The sequence below is a fragment of the Rattus rattus genome, chromosome 1, assembly GCF_011064425.1.
Source record: "Rattus rattus isolate New Zealand chromosome 1, Rrattus_CSIRO_v1, whole genome shotgun sequence".
NCBI classification, from domain to species: Eukaryota; Metazoa; Chordata; class Mammalia; order Rodentia; family Muridae; genus Rattus; species Rattus rattus.
Window position 1 is genome coordinate 97,219,163 of NC_046154.1, and position 22,833 is coordinate 97,241,995.

Genomic DNA, 22,833 nt, shown 5'->3' on the forward strand with positions numbered 1-22,833 from the left:
CCGGGAGAAGGAGCGACCCCCGATGACCTCCCCGTGCCTCGCGCGTCCGGAAGCAAGTCGGCTGCATTTCGGCTGTGAGCCGGCCGGGGCCACGGGAGCTTCGGCCTCAGACGCCCTCTCGCCCCGAGGCAGAGCGCGGCCTCGGTGCCACCGCGAAATGGGCCCGGCGCCGCGCAGGCTCCGGCGCGCGCCCAAGGGCCCGGCCTCGTTCTGGCTGCCGTCGCCCCGCCGTCCGCGCGGCGCGGCGCTGCACTGGGGGCGGGGAGTCTGATGGGAGACGCGCGCGGCGCCGAGGAGGAGGCGGCTGCAGCCCGGGAGAGGGAGCGGGAGAGGGACTGGGAGAGGGTGGTGGGAGGCGGGGGCCAGGGGGAGGTGCCGCCGCCGCCGCCCGCCCCTTTCTGCTGGGGAGCAGCTGCAGCAGCAGGAGCGGAGCCGGAGCCGCGCAGCCGCCGCCGCCGGGGGATGTGGCCGGCGCCTGCCCCAGGAACCGCGCCGCCTCCTGAGTTCTGCCGCCGTCGCCGTCGCTGCTGTCGCCGCCGAGTCGTGCAGGGCCAGGCGCGCCCTCCCAGGCGCCCGCCGGCTCGCATGCCGAGGGGCTCCTGGGGGCGTGCGCGCCTGGCGCCGCCTCCAGGCTCCTGGCCCCCTGCCATGGGCTGCTGCAGCTCCGCCTCCGCCGCGCAGGTGAGGGCTCCCGCCTCCCAGCCGCCCGCGGATGCCACCCGCGCTGTGAGCGCCTGCGGAGCCGTGCCCTCCGCGCCCCTGTGGCGCCCTGCGCCCCTCTGGTCCCCGCCGACCCCTGCGTCCCGTGTCTGGCCCCCAATGCCCGCTGCGCTCCCTCCCCCGCTTTCGCACCTGAGCGGCCCGTCCCGCCCGTCTGCAGGTAGAGGCGCCCCGGGCGCCCGCTCTGCCGGGGGGAGGCATACCCTTCCTTTGCCTTCGGGCCCGCCTGCCTGCTCTCCACCTCCGCCGATCGCCCCGCCACCCACAGACTGTTTTCCGTGTCCCCAGAAGGTGCACCCCAGCTTGGGCTCTTCACCTCTCTTCCACCTTATTCCAGTTTCGGCTCCATTTAATAAGCTGCCCATTTCCCCTGGCCTGCGGTCCCCTTGGCTGGGATCAGGTGCTTCAATGGGCCCCCGTGCCCTTCCAGGGCCCATTTCACAGATCCCACCCGCTCTTTCCCTATCCCATCCCCCCTCTGTGCCTTGACCCCGGGCACCGCGGCCTCTCGGCGCACCGAGGCCCCTGCGGGAGCGCGGGGACTGGTCTGGGAAGGAGATTGGGCACCTGGTGGGTGACGGGAGCGTTACGGAAACTCCCTCTTTGTTGCCAGTGTAACAGGAGGAAGAGGTGCCGAATTTAGTTTTTCTGTGGGCACTGGCTGGATGTTGTCGCTGAGGGCTGAGATGCAGAGATTTCTCTCAGCTGCCACCCTGCCCCCATCCAAATTTCGCTAGCCGCCTTCTCTTTCCGATCAGAGCCTTTAACCTGGGTGGAAATGTTTGGACAACTGTGTAAGGATCAGATGTAATAGAACTTGACTGCTGGCCACTAATAACTGAGAGGACCTGTTTGTAAATTACCTAATTTAGTGGATTAGTGAGTGTATTTACAAATACGATAAAAAGCAATCAGGAATACTGCATCAAACTGTCTGGTGGTGGTGTATGAAAAATAGGCTCTGACAACGCCTGGGATGTTTCTCCACAGTTTCATTAGCGTAGAATTTAACAGTAGTCTGTGATTTGTTTGTTTGGCGGTGGTGGTGGGGAGAAGTATGCGCTTGCTTCTAGAAATAAAGGCTGGTTGGTTCTTGGCGAAGGAAAATGCTAGTTTTGGGGGAAAAAAATTCCTCTAGAGATGTAGCATCTGTGACACAGAAGTGTTTGGTGCTAAGTGACTATATATAACTCAGTTTTAAATAACCTGCATACTTGTTCTGAAAAATCTGAGATCTGTCACAGAAACAACCAGAATTGAAGATGAGTGGAGGACGTTTATGGCTTATTGGGCATTGGTCATCTTCAGTTCTTAGGCTGACTGGTTTAGTTAAACCGTATTCAGTTAGAATAGCAAAGAAACCATGTGGCTGGTGTTAAGGAAGGCTGGATCAGGACTTTCGTATTAGCATACAGAGGTGTAGACAAACACATACCTTTCAACTGGTTGCGGATTTAGGGCAAGGGGGTGCATCCATTAATTGTTGGGCATTGCTCGCTTAATCATTGTTTACATAGAGTTTCCAGCATAAAGTGCCTTTCACATTACCTTTCTTTTCAGAATTGGGTTACTGTGCAGTTGCTCACTTGGTGGGGAAATGCCTTTAAGACAGGGAAGTATTGACTGTTTATGGATGAGCCTGTTCAGTGCATGAAAGATAGTGTGGGAGGGATGGGTTCTGCTCCAGAACGCCGCTTTAAATGGGCAGTGGGACATGGGGTTGTCGGTCTCCAGGCTGTAGTGCTGCAGAACGCCCCCCCCCCCCCATCTCACAGCCACTGTTCTCTGCATGCCATGTTCTACAGGCAAGATGCCTGTCATGCACCTGAGGGTGTGCTGCCCCCACCCCCCTGTGGATTTCTGTAACCAATCAGCAGTTGTCCACATGCTTTGAGTTCAGCGTTACGGATTGAAGTGCCCAGTGGAGCATCGAGGCATGTTTTTATGTGTTGGGGCTCTCCATCATTTTTTTTTTCTTATTTTAGATTTTTTTTAATCATTTTAATTTCTGAGGTGTTCTCGATCCCCTGATGTTTTTAACACAAATCTCAGAAGCATCAGGCATTTAGAGTGCTCTTGCGTTTATGCATGATGTGTTCAAATAAAATAGGGGTACGACTTTAAATGTTCTCTAGATACAACGCTGCACATTACCGAGCCAATCTCAGGGGTCATGAATGTATTTTCAGGCAGAATGTGTTTGATTCCGCTTTCTACTGAGCTGTGAGTTTCTTGAGTGTAGAGTCTGCTTTTTTCCCCTCTCTCGGCTTTCCATTTATGCAATGCCTCGCTGTATGCTGCAGAGCTCCTCAGTTATTGAATGGAGTGCATACGTAAATTTGAACATTGAGCTAGCAAGTCACTATTTCAAACCCCCAGCCCTGATCTGTGTCGTGCGATTTCTATGGTTTGAGAGTCTAATTTCACCAGACTAGCCTCTTCTGAACTCAAACCCTGACTTTGTAAAGTTAAAATGGACTGGAGGAGGCCGCATTTATTCCTGTTCTGTCACTAACACCACTCACTTGTAAAGTGGAGCAGCTTTCCTCCTCTGCTCCTGACACCTTGCTCAGTGTGTGTATTTATTTTAGTCAGTGCAGTGGCTGTAGCATCTTAAAAGACTAGCATGCAAGCTCTGATGATACCCTGATAGCCAATCAGAATACAATACTCAGAGGTATCCTCAGGAACTTTGAAGCTAGACTTTATCAGTGTATGTAAAGTACACTTTATTTCTGTGCTAGAGTTGACTGTTGAAGTATGGCTTCCCCTTCTAGTCTTTTACTGCGTTGCAGACGCTCATAAAAGAGTTTATGTTCTTCTGAACTTTGATCCTTTGTAGTTCAGATACTGTTTTTTTCCTTGGCCATAACTGGGTATCATAATTTTCCATCAAAATAATTATTCTACTTTAAGAATTAAAATTAAAATAATATATTCTATGCTGGTATTTCACTGCCAAGGGAGTGAATCATTTGCAAAACAATCTGTACAGTATTAGACACATACATTTAAGAATGAGTGTCTGGTAACACAGACTCTTAAAGAACTCTTAGGGTGATTTTTCTCTAGCTTAAATAATAACCATTTTACATTGTTGGAAATTGCTCAAAACAAACCCAGTACGTGATACCCCTTGCCTAAAAGTCTACTTGAAGGGGGCATCAAAGTAATCATCTGGAGTTTTTTTTTTTTTTTTTTTTACATCATTAATTCTCCCTAAGAGTGTTACAATTTTTCCCCACCTCTCCATAATTAGTTTCATCTGCTATAACCTGCTATACATAATTTCTTTTCTTGTAATGCTAAACTTCAAAGTTCACTTGTAAATCTTCAGATTTGTTAAATGTTCTTTCCCATTGACAAACCAGTGTAAATGAAGGGGGTTTGTGAAAGATTACTTAACAAATTGCTGTATGCCTTTGTCCTTAATGGCTAGATCATTATTTCTCACGGTAGTGCTTTAGAGGGGAGAGGATTTCTCAAGCCTTTGAGGAGGTTCCCTGTCCTTCTAACCTCAGAATTGGAAAGAGCTGGGGGGGGGGGGTAAGAAAGAGAGACACAGAGACAGAGACAGAGGAGGTGGGGCACAGACTTTCCAGTTGAAGAGACTACCTTTTATGGAGACAGCCATTTGTGGGCCTCAATATAGAAGGCTCTTGGGCACTGTCTTGTCTCAAGCCCTTCAAACAGAGGGTGACATATTTAATTGCCATTTCTTAATTGCTTAGCCATGCTACCTTAAAAACAATTGGGGGATATTTACTCGTTACTATTTGACTGTCTTATAATACTTTTCTAATACTGTATTCACACCTGCTTTGTAGAATTTGAAGTCAGGTGATAAGAATGAAATTGAAGGATTAGTGGAATCACTGACAGACTAAATTGTTCAATTAAAAACATGATCTGGGAAGTAAACTTCGTTTAGAAGCATAAAAGATCATGCCAAAAATATGTAAGGCAAGCTGTGTTGGTGGCCAGGCCTATAATCTAAGCACTCAGAAGGCTGGAGGATTGCTGCAAATTCAGTGGCAGTGAAAGTTTCCAGGCCAGTCTGGGCTACATAGCAAACTCTCGCCTCCAGCAAGCAAACCTCCAGTATGTTAAAAAGTTAATGTCAGAATTGGCTGGGAAATAATAGTGAAGTGGTATGTTGTCTTATGTATTTTCAGAGTCATTTTCTTGTTCTTGTGTCGGATTGGTTTTACCTCCATGTTATAACCGAAGAAACTGAGATGGAGATGGAAAGTGGTTATAGTAGCAGAGACACCCATCCCCTGGTGAAAACTTCCTGCAGCGTTTGCTGCATCTGCCTTGTGTGCTTTTTCAGTGTCCACACACATAGTTGCTGAAACTAAAGTTGCTGTGGACTTTCTTTTTCTTTTTTTTTTAAATCTGCAAGAAAAGATCAACTTTGCATCAAAGAATTTCCAAGTTAAATTTCTTACCTGCTTCATCCACCTGTAGTTTGGAACTGGGGAAGAACATTTTGTCCAGTGGGAATGCTTGCAGACTTAACAAGGTCTGTCCATACTTTTTGATGTGTTAGCATTGTCATTTAAAATTGTTACTGGCAAGGGAAGAATATTGTCTATACACATATGTTTTGCTGCTGGTAATTGGCCCCACCCCCACCCCCACGTTCCTCCCTCAGTAGAGTATCAAGGAAGAAGGAAATCTTTGGGTTTTTAGGTTTGGACTGCTTTTTGTAGAATAGATGCAAGACATAAAGCAGCATTACCCTCTTCTTATTCTGTGGATCCAAACTGCAACTTAGAAACACAAAGTTGTCAGGTCAGACAACAACGTTGTGGGGTAGCTGGCACCCTTGCTGTTTACTCTTGATATCTTAATTATTCTCAACCTTGACTACACATTAGGATTCCCGGAGAAGTTTAAAAATGTCAGTGCCTGGGGCTCACTCCTGGAGATTCCGGTTTAACTGGTTCAGTGGTGCTGCCTGGGCATCAACATTGTGGAGAGACCCGGTGGTGATTGAGAGAATCACCTTTGTCTAGGCGGTTTCATCTCCAGTGGTTTCAATTACAGCCTGTGAGGATAGTTCCCAGACTGAATCACCTCGTTGAAACAAACCCCTTCTGACTTGTTACTAGCAACTGATTGGCACTTAGAACATTGTGTAGATACTTAGCTTGGATGTTTGAAACTCAAGTTGGACTCCAGATTTGTCCTCATCCCGTGACTCACTGAATGACACCAGTAGTTATGGAGATAGGAAGCCCGAGTCACAAAGAGACTGTCTTCCGTTCACCAAGCCCATCACTGTATCTTGCCTTGGCTCACCGCCAGCCTCCTAGCTAAGTGCCATCTCCAGCCAGTACCTTGTAACCTCTCAGGCTTCCGTCCCATCTTTCTCCATACTGCAGCCTTACTGGTCTTTGAAAAGTCTGAACTGACTGGCTCTGTTCCTGTGCAACTTAAAATCATTTAGTGGTTCTGATTACTCTGGGGACAAAGACTAGATTCTCCTGGCATCAGCAAGATGGATAGGAGCCCTCTGTGCCCCCCTCCTTTCCAGCCTCCCTCCCCCTCAGTGCTCGGCCTCAGGAGGTCCTATCCCTTACTCTTTCACAGCTTTTCCATCTACGCTCACTTGTGGAGAAGGCTCCTTGCGCCTCCCTCTCTCTGGCCTTTGACTAGTCACCTTCAGTTGCTTTCTAAAATTCACTTTTTGGAAGACTTTTCTGACCCTTCAGTGCAGGCCATGTCTCCTCATTAAACTGTCCATTGCCTTGGACTTTTCTCTTTGAACACATACTAGCATTAAGCACATCATTATAGTCACAATTGATGTCTAGACCGTGAGTCTGCCCACCATAGCCCATGGATAGAGTCTGACCTGCTAACCTGTTTTTATATGGCTTGCAAGCAGAGAATGGCGTTTACGTTTTTGATAGGTGATCAAGACAAAATAGGACTGAGGCAAAAAAAGAGAAGATTATCGCTTCATAAGAAGTATATGAAATTTGGATGTCCTTGTTCCAAAGTAAGGTTTTGTTGTGACACAGCTGTACTTCCTGTCTGCGACTGCTTTACTCTTTAGTGGCAGAGAACAGTAGTTCTCAGAGAGCTGCACACAGGACCAGTGTTGACTCTGGGTCCTCTGCGTGGAGTGTTTGCTGACTCTTTCTCTGTCCTGGACTACTGAAAAGATCCTTTCTGCTCTGTGTGGTCCTGCTGGGCCCTGCTTAGCTGACACTGATGCACAGAGGTCCTCAGGAAGTCTGTGGACAAAGTAAACACACATTCTTCCTGCCAGTGGGTGGAGATAAGTTACTTTAACAGCTCTACTCTTTAAAATTCAATACGGACTTTTTTCCTTAAGAACAAATTCTTTAGAGAAAGTCCCAGCAAATTTCAGCTGTATCCTTAGACTGCCCGTGGTGAAACCCGTGGTTCATGGCTGTCTTAAGACGTAATTTCTCCTTTTGTTACTTTTTTTGTTTTCTTATTTAGTTGAAATAGAGGGTGTCAAGGTATAAATGTGAGTGGAGGCCAGTGGACAGTCTCCTGTGTTGTTCTTCGAGTGGTCTGCCTTTGTGTTTGGCATGGTCTCTTGCTGGCTTGGCACTCACTAACTGGGAAAGGCTAGTTGGTGAGCCAGCCCATGGCTTCAGTTTCTCTCCGTCGTGTTGGGTGTTCTGCCACCCTTGGCTTTTCCACTTGGGCTTTAGGGGTTGTACTCGACTCTTCATACTGGCAAGGCAAGCACTTGACAGGCTGCTCCGTCTCCACATTCCATAGTCTTACTTTTAAGGTTGTCACATACATAAAGAATGCTAAGCACACATGTTATCCCTCTATACATTTGTACAATGTCAAGGAAGGAAAATAGCATGAAGACAGAAAATTTCAAAAGAGGTTACTGCTTCAAGATGCTTAAGCAACAGAGATGGGATTGCTTGCTTTATTTTGTGGAACTGTAACATGAGCAGTTTCCTCATTGTAAGTCACTTAGGGTAATGTAGCCAAAAGAAGTAAACAACAAATCACCCTTAAATCCAATTCCTGGAAACATTAAACCAAATGTATTCTTTCTTGTTTGGTTCTTGAGAGGGGGTTGGTTCTCAGTGTGTTCAGTGACTCCATGATGGCTCTTAAAAACAAGTAGCGAGGATGCTTTCCTCTCCTTGGTTCTGTTTTTTGCCTTTTCTCCGTCTGTGTCTGTCTGTGTCTTTCTGTCTCTGTCTCTCTTTGTCCCATTTGTAGTTCAGACTCATGCTTCTCCCTCGGCCATCTGAGTCCCAAGACTGCTAGTTTGAGCAGCCATATCTTGTTCTTTCCTCTGCAGTCTTAAGGAAGGTAGCCTTTCCTTCTTAGTTCCATTCCTGATCTGGAGATGGCTGGGTCTTTCCAGATGGACTTTTCTAACAATCTCTACTGGCTTTTCTTGGGTGGGAGTTAGGGAAGGTTGTAGTTTTCATCCCTGTGTGGTGTCTAGCAGGGTAGAAACAAAGACCCAGTAGTTAGATGGTCCAGTCTGCAGCCCACATGCCCCAGGATAGCTATGAATGGAGCACAGTACAAAATCATAAACTTACAGAATGCATTGTGAGGGGTGTGTGTGTGTGTGTGTGTGAGATAATTGTGCAGTTCTCCAGTATGAACTTTGTAGATGGCAACATGTTACAATGTCAGAAGGTTGGACATACCTCGTGGACTAACTAGAATTTCCCTTTAAGTCAGGTAGGGGGAAAGTCAGATACACCAGTGGGACAGACAGTTGCAAGTGGGAGGGCCCAGTGGTGGAGGGATGGCTGGGTAAGGAGGGTAGGAGCTACTAGCTCTGCTGTTTCCTTCTGTCTGTGAAATCATTTCCTAACATTTTTTCTGTAATTCCAGGAGAAACTTTTTGCAGTCCCCAGTTCTGAGTCACACACACAGTGTTCCTCACCTCCGGAAGTCAGCCCCTTCCTTTCTCCTTTACCTAATGCCTACTGTCCCTTTCTCGGCTGACAGAAGGACAGCTTCAGTAAAGAACTCCTGAGGTTGGAGTATGGTTGCGTAGTTAAGTACGGTTCCCCCCAAGAGTGGTCCCAGGAGGGCCTGAAGGTTGGAAGAACCTCTTCCATTCCAGCTCCCCTCACCCCTCCGTTTCTACCTGTCAGATTCTTTCATCTGCTGGCGGCTTTTAGCTCTGTCAGATTGGGATCTGTTTTTCCTTCTGGTTTTTCCTACCACTCCCTGAGATTGGAGCCAGAGAGCAGAGTGCCTCTTAGTTTTTTATTTACCTGCTTAATTTCAGGGTTTTTTTTTCTTATAAGACCAGTGAGAATGAAGATTCATATTATTTAGCATATCCCTACAGTAGAAAGTGGTCTCTGTGCATGCCAAGTATAGCTACGTAATAAGTGGAATTTTGAAATGGAAGCAAACAGCTAACATGTAAAAATGTTCAATTTCCTTACTACCCAGACTAAAGGAGGGGCACCCCATTATGCCACTGACCTTGATATGAGTTAACAGAATAATATTAATTGCCTCTGTGGTTTTGACTCAAATAGACTTTATTGATTTGCTGAATAAATTGGAGTAACCCCCTTGGGGTACTGCTTGACAACCCACACTAAAAGCCATCTCAGAAAGTTGTTGATCTCCCCTCGTAATCCAGAGTGTAGTCATGTGGTATGCAGGGATGCTTCTGCGTTGGCATTGTTTGCTTGTTTTATGTATTTACTATGGGTGAGTGTATGCAGGTGGAGGTCACAGACCAGCAGTGGGAGTCAGTCCTCCCTACCGTGCGGGTTCCATTTGCATTTGGTATACTGGACTTGGCCACTGCCCACTAAATCCTCCCGTAGTGGGTAAGTGGCTATTGGCCTGCTTCCAAGGTCTTCATCCCTCCTCTGAGAGGCTATGAGAATCAGAGGAATGAGCACCATTCTGTACCGGAAGGAGCGTGGGAGCTGCCGGACTACAGGCGTGGATTTCAGTCCCAAGACCAGGTCACTCATTTGGGCTGACTTCTTAGGTCACTGCTACCTTGGTTTCACCAGAAGAAAATGGAAACAAGAATAACTTCACTGGCTTATATCAAACTATACAAGTGATAAAAAACAAACAAACAAAAAATCTCAGAAGTTTCCATAGTAACACAAACTGAAAAGCCTCCTGTCACCCATGCTCCCTTTAAAAAGGCAGTCTCGGATTTGAGGCTTTGGAATACAGACTCTGAATCCAGTAACATTCCAATAATGTTGGGGGATGAGTGCTAAGAGTAAAATAGGTACTAGCAATAGGCAGATTCCAGGTTGGTGTGTATGAGCTTAGGGAGTGAGGAAGCAGGGGTGAGCAGTTGGCTTCCTCAACATGACTTTTCACCTGGCTTGGATCGAGAAAGAATGAGAGGTTAGAGAAGAGAGAAGGAAGAAAGAACAGTAGTGGAAAGGCTGTTTGGTCAGGCGTGGAGAGAGATGTGACTTACTGCATGTCAGTATGGTGAGAGATGTCAAGGGAAGGTGTTCACGTGGGAATGGATGGGAGCGGGCAGCCACGGGGTCTTTACAGAAGACCTGTGAATTGGTGTGTCACAGGCGGGGAGAGAGATTCAAGGCAGAGGCTGCAGAGGAAACTGAAGAGACTGAGTGGCGTTGAAGAAAGGCTTTCCTGCCTAGATGTGGACATGAAGGGTAATGCAGAGGGATAGGACGTCATTGATTGGCATTCAGAACTCCCGTGCACTGGCATGAGGCTGTTGTGATTGATAGCTTGGGAACTGACGGGCTAGTAAGTGGGGAGAGGAAGGATAGTTGAATTTTTTCAGTAGAAGTGACGCTGTTCTTGGTGCCGCTGGCTAGTGCATCTAGTTCACTGATGGTTATGGAACACGCTTTGTGTCACGAGCAGGGAGGAGCCTCAAGTTTAGGTGGTTGCCAAGGGGCAGGGGAAGGCACTAATAGTCTGTGACTTGGAGAGGAAAAGTTTGCTTTAGATAATGGTTTGGGAGATGGAGGTCATAGTGGGGAAGCCACTGAGCCTGGGGCAGCTCCCTTTTGCCACGAAGGAGACAATAGGACAATAGCTGGCTTACATCTTGAAGGATCCAGAAGCAGAGGTCACAGTCTGGAAGCAAGGCACCCGATAGCCTCAAAGATCCACCCTCAGTGACTCACCCTCAACAACTGGTCTCTGCCAGACAGGCTCCACAGCCTTTCAGAATAGCACCACCCTGTGGGGACCAGACATTCAGATTGCCAATTACATCTGTATGTTGGTTGGAGGGCCTAGGTTATACATTTTCTATTGTATTCTCGGATCTAAGGTGGGTACCCCAGTTTATAGATGGAAGGCTCAAGAAATGCTGGGTAGCTACCACGTACCGCCCAGTAGTATAACGCCAAGTTAGTTCTGAGGGCATTTCCTGTTCCTTACTTTTTATCACGGTCGCACCTTAGCTACGTCATTCTTGTTATGTGAGCTGAGAGATTTTGTGGGCTGGTTATTCTCTTTAAAATGTGAGGAGAGGGCACTGAGAGTGTGTAAAGGAACCCTGTGACCAATATCCTGAGACACACATGGTGCAAGGAGAGAAAGAACGCCTGCAGATTGTCTTCTGGGCTCCAGTCAGGTGCCGTGGGACACCCCCCCCCCAATTCAAATAATCCTACATACATTAATTTTTAAAAAGCATATGTTGGTTAATGTATACAAATTTGGAGCAGTGTCAGTGCGAGTGCTTTTTATAAAACTTGAGAGCCAGTGACTGCTTTTCTTCCTAGGCCTCCCTGTGTTTTCCTCTGAGAATTAGGTCTGAGAAAATTTATCATGGAAGTAGGTTTGTTAATAGGACTGTGATCTTGTCTTTCCTCCAGAACTCACTCCTTTATATACATATAAATATATATGTATTTTTTTTTAACCTTATTGGTTTGTGTTTTGAGACAGTTGCCAGTGGTCAGTAAGATTTTGTGAGGGAGTTTTGGAAACAGTAGTTTAAGAAGATGCTTCATTTTAAAAGTGAGTGGGATTCCAGTTTGGTGGGACTTTAAACCTTTTTGAAATACAGTTTAATTTGAGAGAGTAAACCAGGAACAAGTGGAAACAATTGTTTCTCTTGTGTTGCTAAGAATCAACAAAGCCTGAGACTCCCGGTGTAGCTCTCGCCAGGTAGGAGTTGTTCATAGTCTGTCGGTCTCACTTAAAGATACAAATTACTTCTGCAAGAACAGCCTGATCACTCCCTAAAGCATGTGCTCATGAAGCATGGCGGCCTTGGAGGCTTATGCAGTGCTCCTCTTGGAGGTGTCTCCTTACTACCTCTGCCTTCTCCTTGCCCGGCCTTGAGGAGTCATAGTACATGCTAACATATTAAAAGGGAACTTGTGGCCCTGGCCTGCACTGGTCTTATCTCTCCTGTAAATACCTTTCTATTTACACCATCCATCCTGAGTCTTGCCTTAAGGATTTATAGCCTGCAGAGTTCACTTTGAAAAACTTGATTGAGACGTTGCTTTTCAATTCCATGGTCCTGAGTGACAACAAAGATGGGTGTGGTGAAGCAATAAGGAAGTCGCTGGAGGGGCTGGAGTGATGGCTCAGTGGTTAAGGGCACTGGTTAGTCTCACAGAGGATGCACACGGCAGATGACACCATCTCTATGTAACTCCAGCTCCAGGGGATCCAGTGACCTTTTCTCCAAGGGCAATGTATGCCTGTGGTACATGCAAGCAAAACACCTGTATATATAAAATAAAAATATAAAAAAAAAATCTTTAAAAGAAGGAAATTGTTGGGTCAGGTAACAGTTTCCTTCCCCTAACATACAGATTTTTAAAGTCTGAGCACATTAAATGTGATGACACTTAAGTTCTTTTCTTCTTCCTTTTCCGCTCCATATATCTTTCCTGTTAATTTTAATTCTTTTTTTTTTTTTTTGCTTTGTTTTGTTTTGTTTTTTTGAGACAGGGCTCTCTGTATGACCTTGGCCATTCCTGGGCTCTGTAGACTAGGCTGGCTTTTAACTCAGAGATCCACCTGCCTCCCAAGTGCTGGAATTAAAGACCTTTTTTGTTTGTTTGCTTTTTAAATTTTACTGTTTTAATTTTATATGTATAGATATTTTGCCTGCATGTATGTTTGTGTGCCACATGCATGCCTGGTACCCAGGGAACTCAGAAGAGGATGCTGGATGCCCTGGGACTGGAGTTACAGATGGTTGTGAGCCACCCTGTGGTTTCTGGGAGTTGAGCCCAGGTCTTCTGGAAGAGCCGTCAGTGCTCTTAACCATTGGGCCATCTGTCCAGCCCTCAATTTTAACTTTTAAACGAGTGAGGGCAGAGGACCACTTTCAGGAGCTGTCTGGGTTGCATGGCAGGTGTTTTTAACCACCTGAGCCCTTCTTCACCAGCCCTCTCCTACCACACTGGCCGTGAGTTCACAGTGCTCTTGTGTGCTGGCCTGACAGACACAGGAAAGCATGACCTTGTCTTCACTCTTCCTTATTTGGGTGGTTTGAGGTTTCCAGCTGTGAGTTCAATGCACTTCATTGACCAAAATATCTTTGATGGAAAAATTAAAGGGGGAGAGGTTTATAATTGAGAGCTTATGGTTTCAGAGCAGTGGTTATCAACCCATGGCTCTTGATTCCTTTGGGGTTCGCATATCAGATATACTATATACCAGATATTTAAATTATGATCCATAACTAGGAAAGTTACAGTTAGGAAGTAGCAGTGGAATAATTTTTGTTTGTTTTGGTGTTTTGAGACAGGGTTTCTTTGTGTAGCCCTGTCTGTCCTAGAATTCACACTGTAGACCAGGCTGTCCTTGAATTCAGCATCTAAACGTGTGCACCACCATGTCTAGCTTTTATGAAATCATTTTATGGTTGGGGTCATCACAACATGAGGAACTGTATTAAAGGGTCACAGCATTAGGAAGGTTGAGAAACACCATTTTAGAGGGTCGGTCACTGTACTGACTGGTTTGTGTATCAACTTGACACAAGGTGGAGTTATTGCAGAGAAAGGAGCCCCTTTGAGGAAATGCCTCCATGAGATCCAGGAGTAAGGCATTTTCTCAACTAGATCAAGGGTGGGAGGGCCCAGCCCATTATGGGTAGGTGGTGCCATTCCTGGGCTGGTGGTCTTGGGTTCTATAAGAAAACAAGCTGAGCAAGCCAGGGAAAGCAATCCAGTAAGAAACATCCCTCCATAGCATCTGCGTCAGCTCCTGCTTCCTGACCTGCTTGAGTTCCAGTCCTGTCTTCCTTTGGTAATGAACAGCAATGTGGAAATGTAAGGTGCTCCCCAACTTGCTTCTTGGTCATGATGTTTGTGCAGGAATAGAAACCCTGACTGAGACATTATTCAGCTTTTACCTTTTTGTTTTCTTTCTTTTTTCTTTTTTTCGGAGCTGGGGACCGAACCCACGGCCTTGCGCTTGCTAGGCAAGTGCTCTACCACTGAGCTAAATCCCCAACCCCTCCAACTTGCTTCTTGATCATGATGTTTGTGCAGGAGTAGAAACCCTGACTAACTAAGACAGTCACCATGGCTGATAGGGCAAAGGTGAACAGCAATTTACATCATGGCAGGGCAGAAAGCGGAGAAAGGGGAATGTAAGTACTTGGCCAGCCTTCCCCTTCTCCACATGTACTGCATGTGGGCCCCCAGACCGTGGGAGGTGCTACCCACAAACAGGCTGGGCCTTTTCTCTGCAAACTCATAGACATACACACGTGTGTACCTTACCTAACTTTCAGGTGACTCTCAACTCCATGAAGTTTGTAACAAAGACGAACCGTCACACCAAGGAAATTACAGATGGCAAATGGGTTACAAAAGAAACCTTAACTTTAGAACCTCAGAATCTAAGCTGCTGCAGGACGGTCTAGACCAGTTCTCAAACTTCCTAATGCAAGACCCTGTAATACAGTTCCTCATGCTGTGTGACCCCTCCCACCATATGACACTTCATAACTATAATTTTGCCACTGTAATGAGTCATAATATAAATACCTGTGTTTTCTGATCTTAGATGATCCCTGTGAAAGGGTCATTTGACCTCCAAGTTGAGAACTACAGATCTAAGCCAAAAGCAAGGGGTGGGGGCGGTGGGTAACTGTCTTTTAGGGTTTTCTTCTCCTTTCCTTGCCCCTAAGACACGAGTGGCAGTTATCCTGACTAATAACTTTGCAGATACTAACCGGAAGCAACCTACTGATCAAAGTTCTCTCACTCTATAATGAGTGGAAGGCAGGCTTAATTTTAGATAGACCCAAGCCAGTAATAAATCCCCGAGCATGTGGAGGGAGGTGAGCGTACTTGAAGACTAAGACCTTAGTTTATGACACTAATGATACTCATCAATACTAATAATAAATAGAACTTGTCAATTGAGAAAAATGGAATGGAATCTGAAAATTAAAACAAAATAATGAACTCTTGATGAGGGTATTAATTATATAGCTAGTGGATCTTGGGGAGGGGCAGCATGGTTTAGAGCCCTCTGGACCTCACCCAAACCTACATATAGCAGGTACATTGGTGCATGTCAATCATTTTAAAAATGTGGTTCTCCTCCTTTCCTGTCCCCATCAACATGTCCTTGTTACTAGTCTACCATGTAGAAGAACATGATGGAAGCCATTTTCCTAACGCCTGTCTTTGCTTGTCCAGGAGAACAGGAGAGCTTCATTCAGGTCCTTAGTACTTTTGTCTGAAGTGCCACCAGCAGGGTGGACAGCAGTAGAGTTGCAAAAATGACTTGTCTCTGATATGGGCGGAGGAAGGCATTTCCCAGAGTAGAAAGAAGATGTGGAAGAGAGAAGGTCAAAGAATCGAAGACGCCGTATAATGGAAAGGAGAATGTGAGGCGGCCGTGAGTGTTGGCTCGGCTGAGCGTTTATTGACTTGTGCTGCTCGGTGGGTTCAACCAAACATCAAGACTTTCCTCCGCAGGTAGACGCTGCTGCGTCCATGTGACTTTGTTGCTGGCTCTGATTCTGTTGAACCCGTTAGCCAGATAAGAGTGAAAAGCAGAAATCAGCCTGCAGGTCTGCCAGTGTTGTGTGTGCGTGCCGGTGTTTGGAAGTTAAAACAATCCGTAGACTACCTCAGTACATGTAACTGTTCCTGATTGTCATCCAGGAGATACAGTGGAGGGAGGCGGGGCCTGTTAGTGTTCTGACCTGAATCTCTTTTTTAACATAGTCAAGACTCATTCTGGTGAGTGTTATGTAGGAGGGAACAGGATGGAGAGGAAGGGGTGCATGATACCTTGCCTCAAAAAGAATTAACATTTAAAAAAGAGAAAATTTGTTGTTCTCGTTGACCAGTCTGGTCCCCTTTGCTGCTTTAATCCGTTTGACTGGGTCACAGATCTCTGTCGTGTCCTTATCACGAGCTCAGCTGCTCATGTCATGGCCCCTAAGTCTCTTGCTTACTGGATACAGTGCCTGCTTAAGGATCCCTAGCCATGGACCCACAGAATCCAGGGGCCCAGTGTTTCATATCACTTTTCACACTGGATACCACCTTGTCTCTCTTCCTGCCGTCTCCCACTCCGACACGTACGCTCTCTCCTGCCTGCTTCCAGGGATATACCGGGCGGTTTTTAACTCAATGTAAATGTTTCAGGGCTTAGGTGAAAAGTCAGCAGGTGAGTGTTGGCACGTGTGGTGTAGGTGGAAGCAGAGATGTACCAGGTGCCCAGCTTCACCCGGACAGTCTTGTCTGCACGGCGCTTCTTCAGAGAAAGTCAGCACGTAGACGTTTTCCACAGAAACCAAACAGTGGCTGCTGCTAAGAGTTAGCACTGAGGTAGCCGTGAATTTTATGTCATGTCTATGAAATGACTTTGGTTCAGGCCCTGCATACATCCTTCCAGCCGCTGAGAACTGAGAGCTCCTTGGTTGTTAGAAACCCTTGTTCCACAGCTGCGCTTGTGTCCTTGTAACTTTATTGTCGGCCCTGATTTTTTTTTTTGCCACACAGAATGACGAACTGAAACCGGCCTTGAGTGCTTGCCAAGTTTTATGTGCCCATCTCTTTGTATTTTAAAATATAAAAACCGGTCATATCAAAAGAGCCATGCTTCTTCCAGCTCTACCCACTGTGCACACCCTTCCAGCCCTACCCACTGTGCACACCCTCCCAGCCCTACCCACTGTGCACACCCTTCCAGCCCTACCCACTGTGCACAGCCCTACCCACTGTGCATGAGATCTTGTTATTCTAGACTCCTTTTTCTTTATGCTCTGTTTTAAAAAATTGCATAGCGATGTTATGTTACATGTATATTATCTGTATTTGAAAAGACTATATCTGCACACCTTTTAAAGCACTAGAGAATTTTAGCGTTTGTCATTTATTTTTAAAAATGTATTATTTTTAATTATGTGTGTACGTGTGCTCCTGTGAGTGGGTGCGAGTATGTGAGTGCAGGAGCCCGGGGGAGGCAGATGCAGTAGAGCATCGTGAAGCCGTAGTTACGAGCGGTTGTGAGTCACCTGATGTGGGTGCCGGAACGGAACTCAGGCTCTCTGTGTGATCAGTACGTGTGCTCTTGTCTGCTGAGCCATCCCTCTAAGTGCTTGTCATTTAAAGCAAGACAAGTGGCCTCTCTCCCTCCATCTTTGGCTGTCCCGAGGCCATCGTTCTGAGACTTTTGGGTCAGTTCTTTCCTTTCTCCGTCTCTAGCATGCATGCATGCACGATGGATGGCCCCTCACTCATTCTTCAGTGTTCAGCATCTGTTTCCACTCTGGGAGAAGAAGACTGAGCCCTTCCCAGCCCTACCCACTGTGCACACCCTTCCAGCCCTACCCACTGTGCACACCCTTCCAGCCCTACCCACTGTGCACACCCTCCCAGCCCTACCCACTGTGCACACCCTCCCAGCCCTACCCACTGTGCACACCCTTCCAGCCCTACCCACTGTGCACACCCTCCCAGCCCTACCCACTGTGCACACCCTTCCAGCCCTACCCACTGTGCACACCCTTCCAGCCCTACCCACTGTGCACACCCTTCCACCCCTACCCACTGTGCACACCCTTCCAGCCCTACCCACTGTGCACACCCTTCCAGCCCTACCCACTGTGCACACCCTTCCAGCCCTACCCACTGTGCACACCCTTCCAGCCCTACCCACTGTGCACACCCTTCCAGCCCTACCCACTGTGCACACCCTTCCAGCCCTACCCACTGTGCACACCCTTCCAGCCCTATCCACTGTGCACACCCTTCCAGCCCTATCCACTGTGCATACTCTTCCAGCCCTACCCACTGTGCACACCCTTCTAGCCCTACCCACTGCACACCCTTCCAGCCCTCCACTGTGCATACTCTTCCAGCTCTACCCACTGTGCACACCCTTCCAGCCCTACCCACTGTGCACACTCTTCCTGTGGGTACCTTTGTTCTGCTAGAGTGCCATGACTTTGGATTAATGTTCAGTCCTTACTCATGACTAAGTAAATGCTCTCAGCTGAATCATGGAATATTTGATGATTTGTTGTTCCTAGGGGTAAATGTTGTCTTGTTCTGCTCTTCGCTTGGGTTTTGTTGCTTGCATGACTAATTGGTTTCTCAGTGTTCACCTAGTTGACTAACTCGGAATTATCCAAGTTCCGGTTTTAAGGCTTTTTCTGCTTATTTCACATTTCCCTTATTAGAGTGATGTATTGAAAATACCGAAGTCACCTACTATTGTTTCTGGGCCTGTCTGTCTTTATGTGCAATAATGTTAACATTTGGTATATTTGTGTTTAAAATCATTCACTACTTACTCTGGGCTGGCCTTGAACTCACTATTTACCCAGCTTTCAGAACAGTTAGGATAAGCTTGCACCACCATGTCTTTGTGGGTTGTTCCCTCTGTCACTGTGTGGCCCTTATCTCTTCTGGCTAGGTTTGAAATGAGCTGCTGGATAGGAAGACAGTCACAACATGTGCTTTGAGATGCCTTTTTGATATTCTCCCCACCGTGTGTGTGTGTGTGTGTGTGTGTGTGTGTGTGTGTGTGTGTGTGTGTGTGTGTGTGTGTGTGCCCGTGTGCCTGTGTGCCAGTAAGGTGAGTTTCTTGCAAAGAGCAGTTAGTTAGATTTTGATTTTTAATTCATTCAGCCTAAACATATCTTAATTGGAAAGTTATAGCTGTTTGTGTTTAGAGCTATAATTGAAGAATATATAACAATTTATCCCTTATTTATCTTAAAGGATTGTTGATTTACTGGGTTGATAGTATTGGATTCTTTCCTAGTTCTTATTTATCTATTCTTTTGCTCGGATTTATTCCGATGCAGCAAAAAGTTTTAATAACTTGCACTTTTTTCACTTTTTTGACACAAGGTTTCTCTTTAAAATACAAAGTGTGTGTACATGCATGTGTATGTGTGTGTGTGTGCATGCATGTGTGTGTGTACATGCATGTGTATGTGTGTGTGTGCATGTGTGTGTGTGTACATGCATGTGTATGTGTGTGTGTGTGTGTGTGTGTGTGTGTGTGTGTGTGTGTGTGTATGTGCACCATGTTCATGCAGTTGCCCTCAGAGTTCCTGGAGCTGGAGTTCTGGGTGGTTGTGAGCTGTCTCATGTGAGTGCTGAGAACTGAACCCAGGTCTTCTGCAAGAATAAGTATTCATAATTGCTGAACTAGGTCTCCAGCTCAGGCTTTATTCTCACATGTTACTAATATTTGAGTAAAATTGTATGTATGTATGTATATATGGATATGGATATGATTTGGAGCACTCAAACCTAGGGCCTTACACATGCAAAACAAGGACTGCACCACTGATCTTCAGTCCGGTTTTTCTCTCGGGGTTTTATGTATTATTTCACTTTTAGAGGTTAAAGAGCCTAGATGACCTAGTAACACATGAGCTGGAATTGTAGTGCCAATTCTGTTATTTCATTATTTTTTGAGTGCCATGAGTCCCACTTAAGATTGATGAATGGCTCACTGGGTAATTGGGGGAAAATGTCAAATGGGTCTTCCCCATCTGTTGAGAGGAAAGCAAATGCAGAGCTCGGGGATTCCTTGTAGTCCACACCTGTCAGTAGTTACAAACGTCAGTCGTTCCTCCTCCTTAGTACATCAGAATGACTCAAGATGGTTTAGTTTTCTTATATTTCCAACAGTGTCATCGTCAATGGGCCTTTTTTTAAATTTATTTATTTTTTTAATATTTCCTTTGAGGTTTTGGATTCTGAGCCCAGGACTTCAGACATGCTCAGCATATACTCTCACTGATCTATATACCCAGAGTCAACAGTGACATCGGGGACTTCCTGTTTGTCATAAACTATTACCGTTGACCAATTATGCATAGGGTATGCGTTCATTTTGACTAGAGTAAGAGATACTAAAATACTAAAATTCATAGTGGATGGAGTAGTGGAGGTTGGACATCGCTGCTTACTTTTGAATGCAGTCGACGCAGTCTGTGGAGATGAGTGGGCTTCGTTTTGCTCTTACTAATGTGAGCTGTGCTTTTCCTTTCTTGGTTTCCCAGTTCTGATTGGATAGGTACCTGCCGATTTGGACAAAGAACATCTATGTCAACTACATTGCTGGGCTCATACGCCATTTCCTGGTAGACGATTTGTGTAGAATTGTGTCTGAGTGATCCATTCAGTGCAGCAGGGATCTGAAAGCTTGGAGTCCATAGTTAGTAAATGCCTGGCTCTTTTCCTGCAGTCCCAGAGCTTGGTGGTCACACCATCGTAAGTGTTCTGATAGTCTGCTCACCACTCCGCAGTTACTGATTGTGTTTTGTCTTTTGTTTTCTTCAGGAGCATGTGATTATTCTTGTTGTTCTGAGAAATAAGAAAACCAAACCATTTTTCTGGTTTTGAAAGCTCCCTAAGGACCAGACAGTATTTTTTAGGTCGTGTGAAACCCTCAGTCCTGTGGGGTCCCGCTTTGTATTCGTGTCTCAGTCCTGTGGTGTCCCGCTTTGTATTCGTGTCTACATAGCCACCTGACGATGGCTAATTCCCAAAGTTGCTACTTCTGTCTGTATCTAGCTCTGTGGCATCATGCCGAAAGCCATGCTGGAGTAGGAACACCAGCAGTGGGTTAAAGAGTGTCAAGGCAGCACCTCAGGAAGATCTGCTTCAGCAAACCCTTCATCCCTCCTTAGAGACGCTGACTTCCCTTCTAAGCAGCGTGCGCTTCCTTGGAGTAACTTCTGTCTCATTTAGCAGTTCCTCATTCTTTTCTTTCAGCATTGTATTTAAAATTCCCTCAGGATTTTGTCGTCATTTTACTCTTCTGATTTTTTTTTTTTTTAAACTGAGAAAGGACCGTTCTCAGAGCATGGCGGCCTTTTCAGAAAAGCATCTGCTCTCCAGCCTCTCTGCTTTTAATTATGATGTCCTTATTTAGAAGGTTTCTTCATTCTATCCAGTCTTCTGATGAGTCAGCTCATACTTTCCTCTCAGGAAGCGTTTATCTGTAGTCCACACCGATCATAGAACCAGCTCTCATGCCCAGAGTTCAGTAATACACAGCTGTGTTCCGTATGGCATGTTTTGATGCACTTAGTGTTCCCCAAACGCTGTCCTCCCGACACTTCCATGCTCACCAGGTATCCTTTGCTGTGTGCAATGCTGTGTATTTTCTGTGTTCTGTGACCCAGGTAAGGAAATCAAGACGCACACAGGCTAAATGCCCTCAGGTCCTGTGGTAGCCTCTTTGTAGTAGGGCTAGGACTGACTAACAGGCTTGCCAAGCTTTAAATGATGCTCTTTGTGCCGTGCCGTGGCATATGCAGAAATTCTCTGAGTGTCCACTTCACATTTTTTCCCCCTAACAACCAGGAAAATTAAGAATTGGTCCATTTTTCTCTGAACATGAGGTCTTTCCTGAGAGATATTCATTCACGGCCCGTCAGTCCAGAAGGCATCCTCGTAGGTCCAGGTTGCATGTGCCAATAACTTAAAGTGCTTGAACATAATAGTAGCAATGTTTGTCGTTTATGTGTGAGGGAGAATGAAATAGAAGCAAAAGAAGGAAACGACCGAGTCCCGTGGGTCTGTGGAAGAGATGATTGTCTCCACTGGGAGGAGTTGGGATGGTACTCGAAGTCACCATCTTTCTGAGACTTGACAGAAGGATTGACATCAGAAGGAAGATTATACTGAAGGTTTCGACTTTAGAGATTGGAGCTCACATTACTCACTAGTCAAGAAACCCTGGGAATTAGCCAGTGTTTGTGATATTTCCTTATTTGATGGCGCATAACCCTCATGGTTCATTAGAAGACTTAAGAAGTAACAAGCCAACTGCATGCGAGTCCTCTAGCACTGTACCCAGGTCATTAAACACCCAGGAAGTAGGAGTCAACATAATTTTGTTAATGAAGGAGCCCGAGGGAGCTTGAGAGTAGCTGTTGAACTTGAGGAAGCTTTAGTCTTTTGGAACTTACCGTGTTGAATAGTGGGCTCTGCCTTGAAAAGCGGATCAGAGCTCGTGGTCAAGTGCGTACTTTCTCTTGCAGGATTCTGCTTTCCCTTCTTTAAACAGTGGGGGAGTCATTTTAGTTTGCTCGGCTAGGTTTAATTTTATTTCAGCAGATGTGCTGTGTTGTAGGCTGATCTCGGGGAAATTACACAACAGAAGGTAAACTAGAGCAGAGATAAACAGAGGAGTCAGGGCTCTGACCGACGACACAGTGGATGAGTGAGACCTCTTCAGAGTGCATGTAGGTACCTGCAGGAGGTGGGGATGGAGACAGAACAGGACTGTGAAAGCTTGCATGAGCACAGGTAGCCTCCCATTCTCTCAGCTCCAGACACAGCAATACCCAAATTAATTTGTTTAATCAGATTATAAAATCTTTATACACTCTTTATTAAGTTTGAAAAAACAAAAGAGTTAGCAAATAGAGATAACTACTATACACTTTAACTTCCTTTTAGAGCCTAGTATGGGAGCTTCTAGCACTTGGGAGGCCGAGGCAGGAGGATTACCCTGAATTCGAGATCAGCTTTGGCTATATAATGAGTTCCAAGCCACCGTGAGTTAGAGTGAGACCCTGTCTCAAGACAGCAATGCAGAGCCGTGTGGTGAAATGGCTCTGTGGGTAGAAACACCTGCTTCACAAAGCTGGCTCAGGACTTTGATCCCAGGATCCCACAG

The 22,833-nt window shown here is 46.2% G+C and overlaps 1 protein-coding gene across 1 annotated transcript in view; it reads left to right on the forward strand.

The window, feature by feature from the left end:
* The first annotated feature begins 639 nt into the window (after positions 1–639).
* The window catches only part of Slc44a1 (solute carrier family 44 member 1), a 126,785-nt gene continuing 104,591 nt past the window's right edge, over positions 640–22,833 (forward strand). The window contains exon 1 of the mRNA XM_032903954.1: positions 640–681. Coding sequence (XP_032759845.1) covers positions 649–681 — 33 coding nt within the window. The 5' untranslated portion in view covers positions 640–648. The remainder of the gene's footprint in view (positions 682–22,833) is intronic.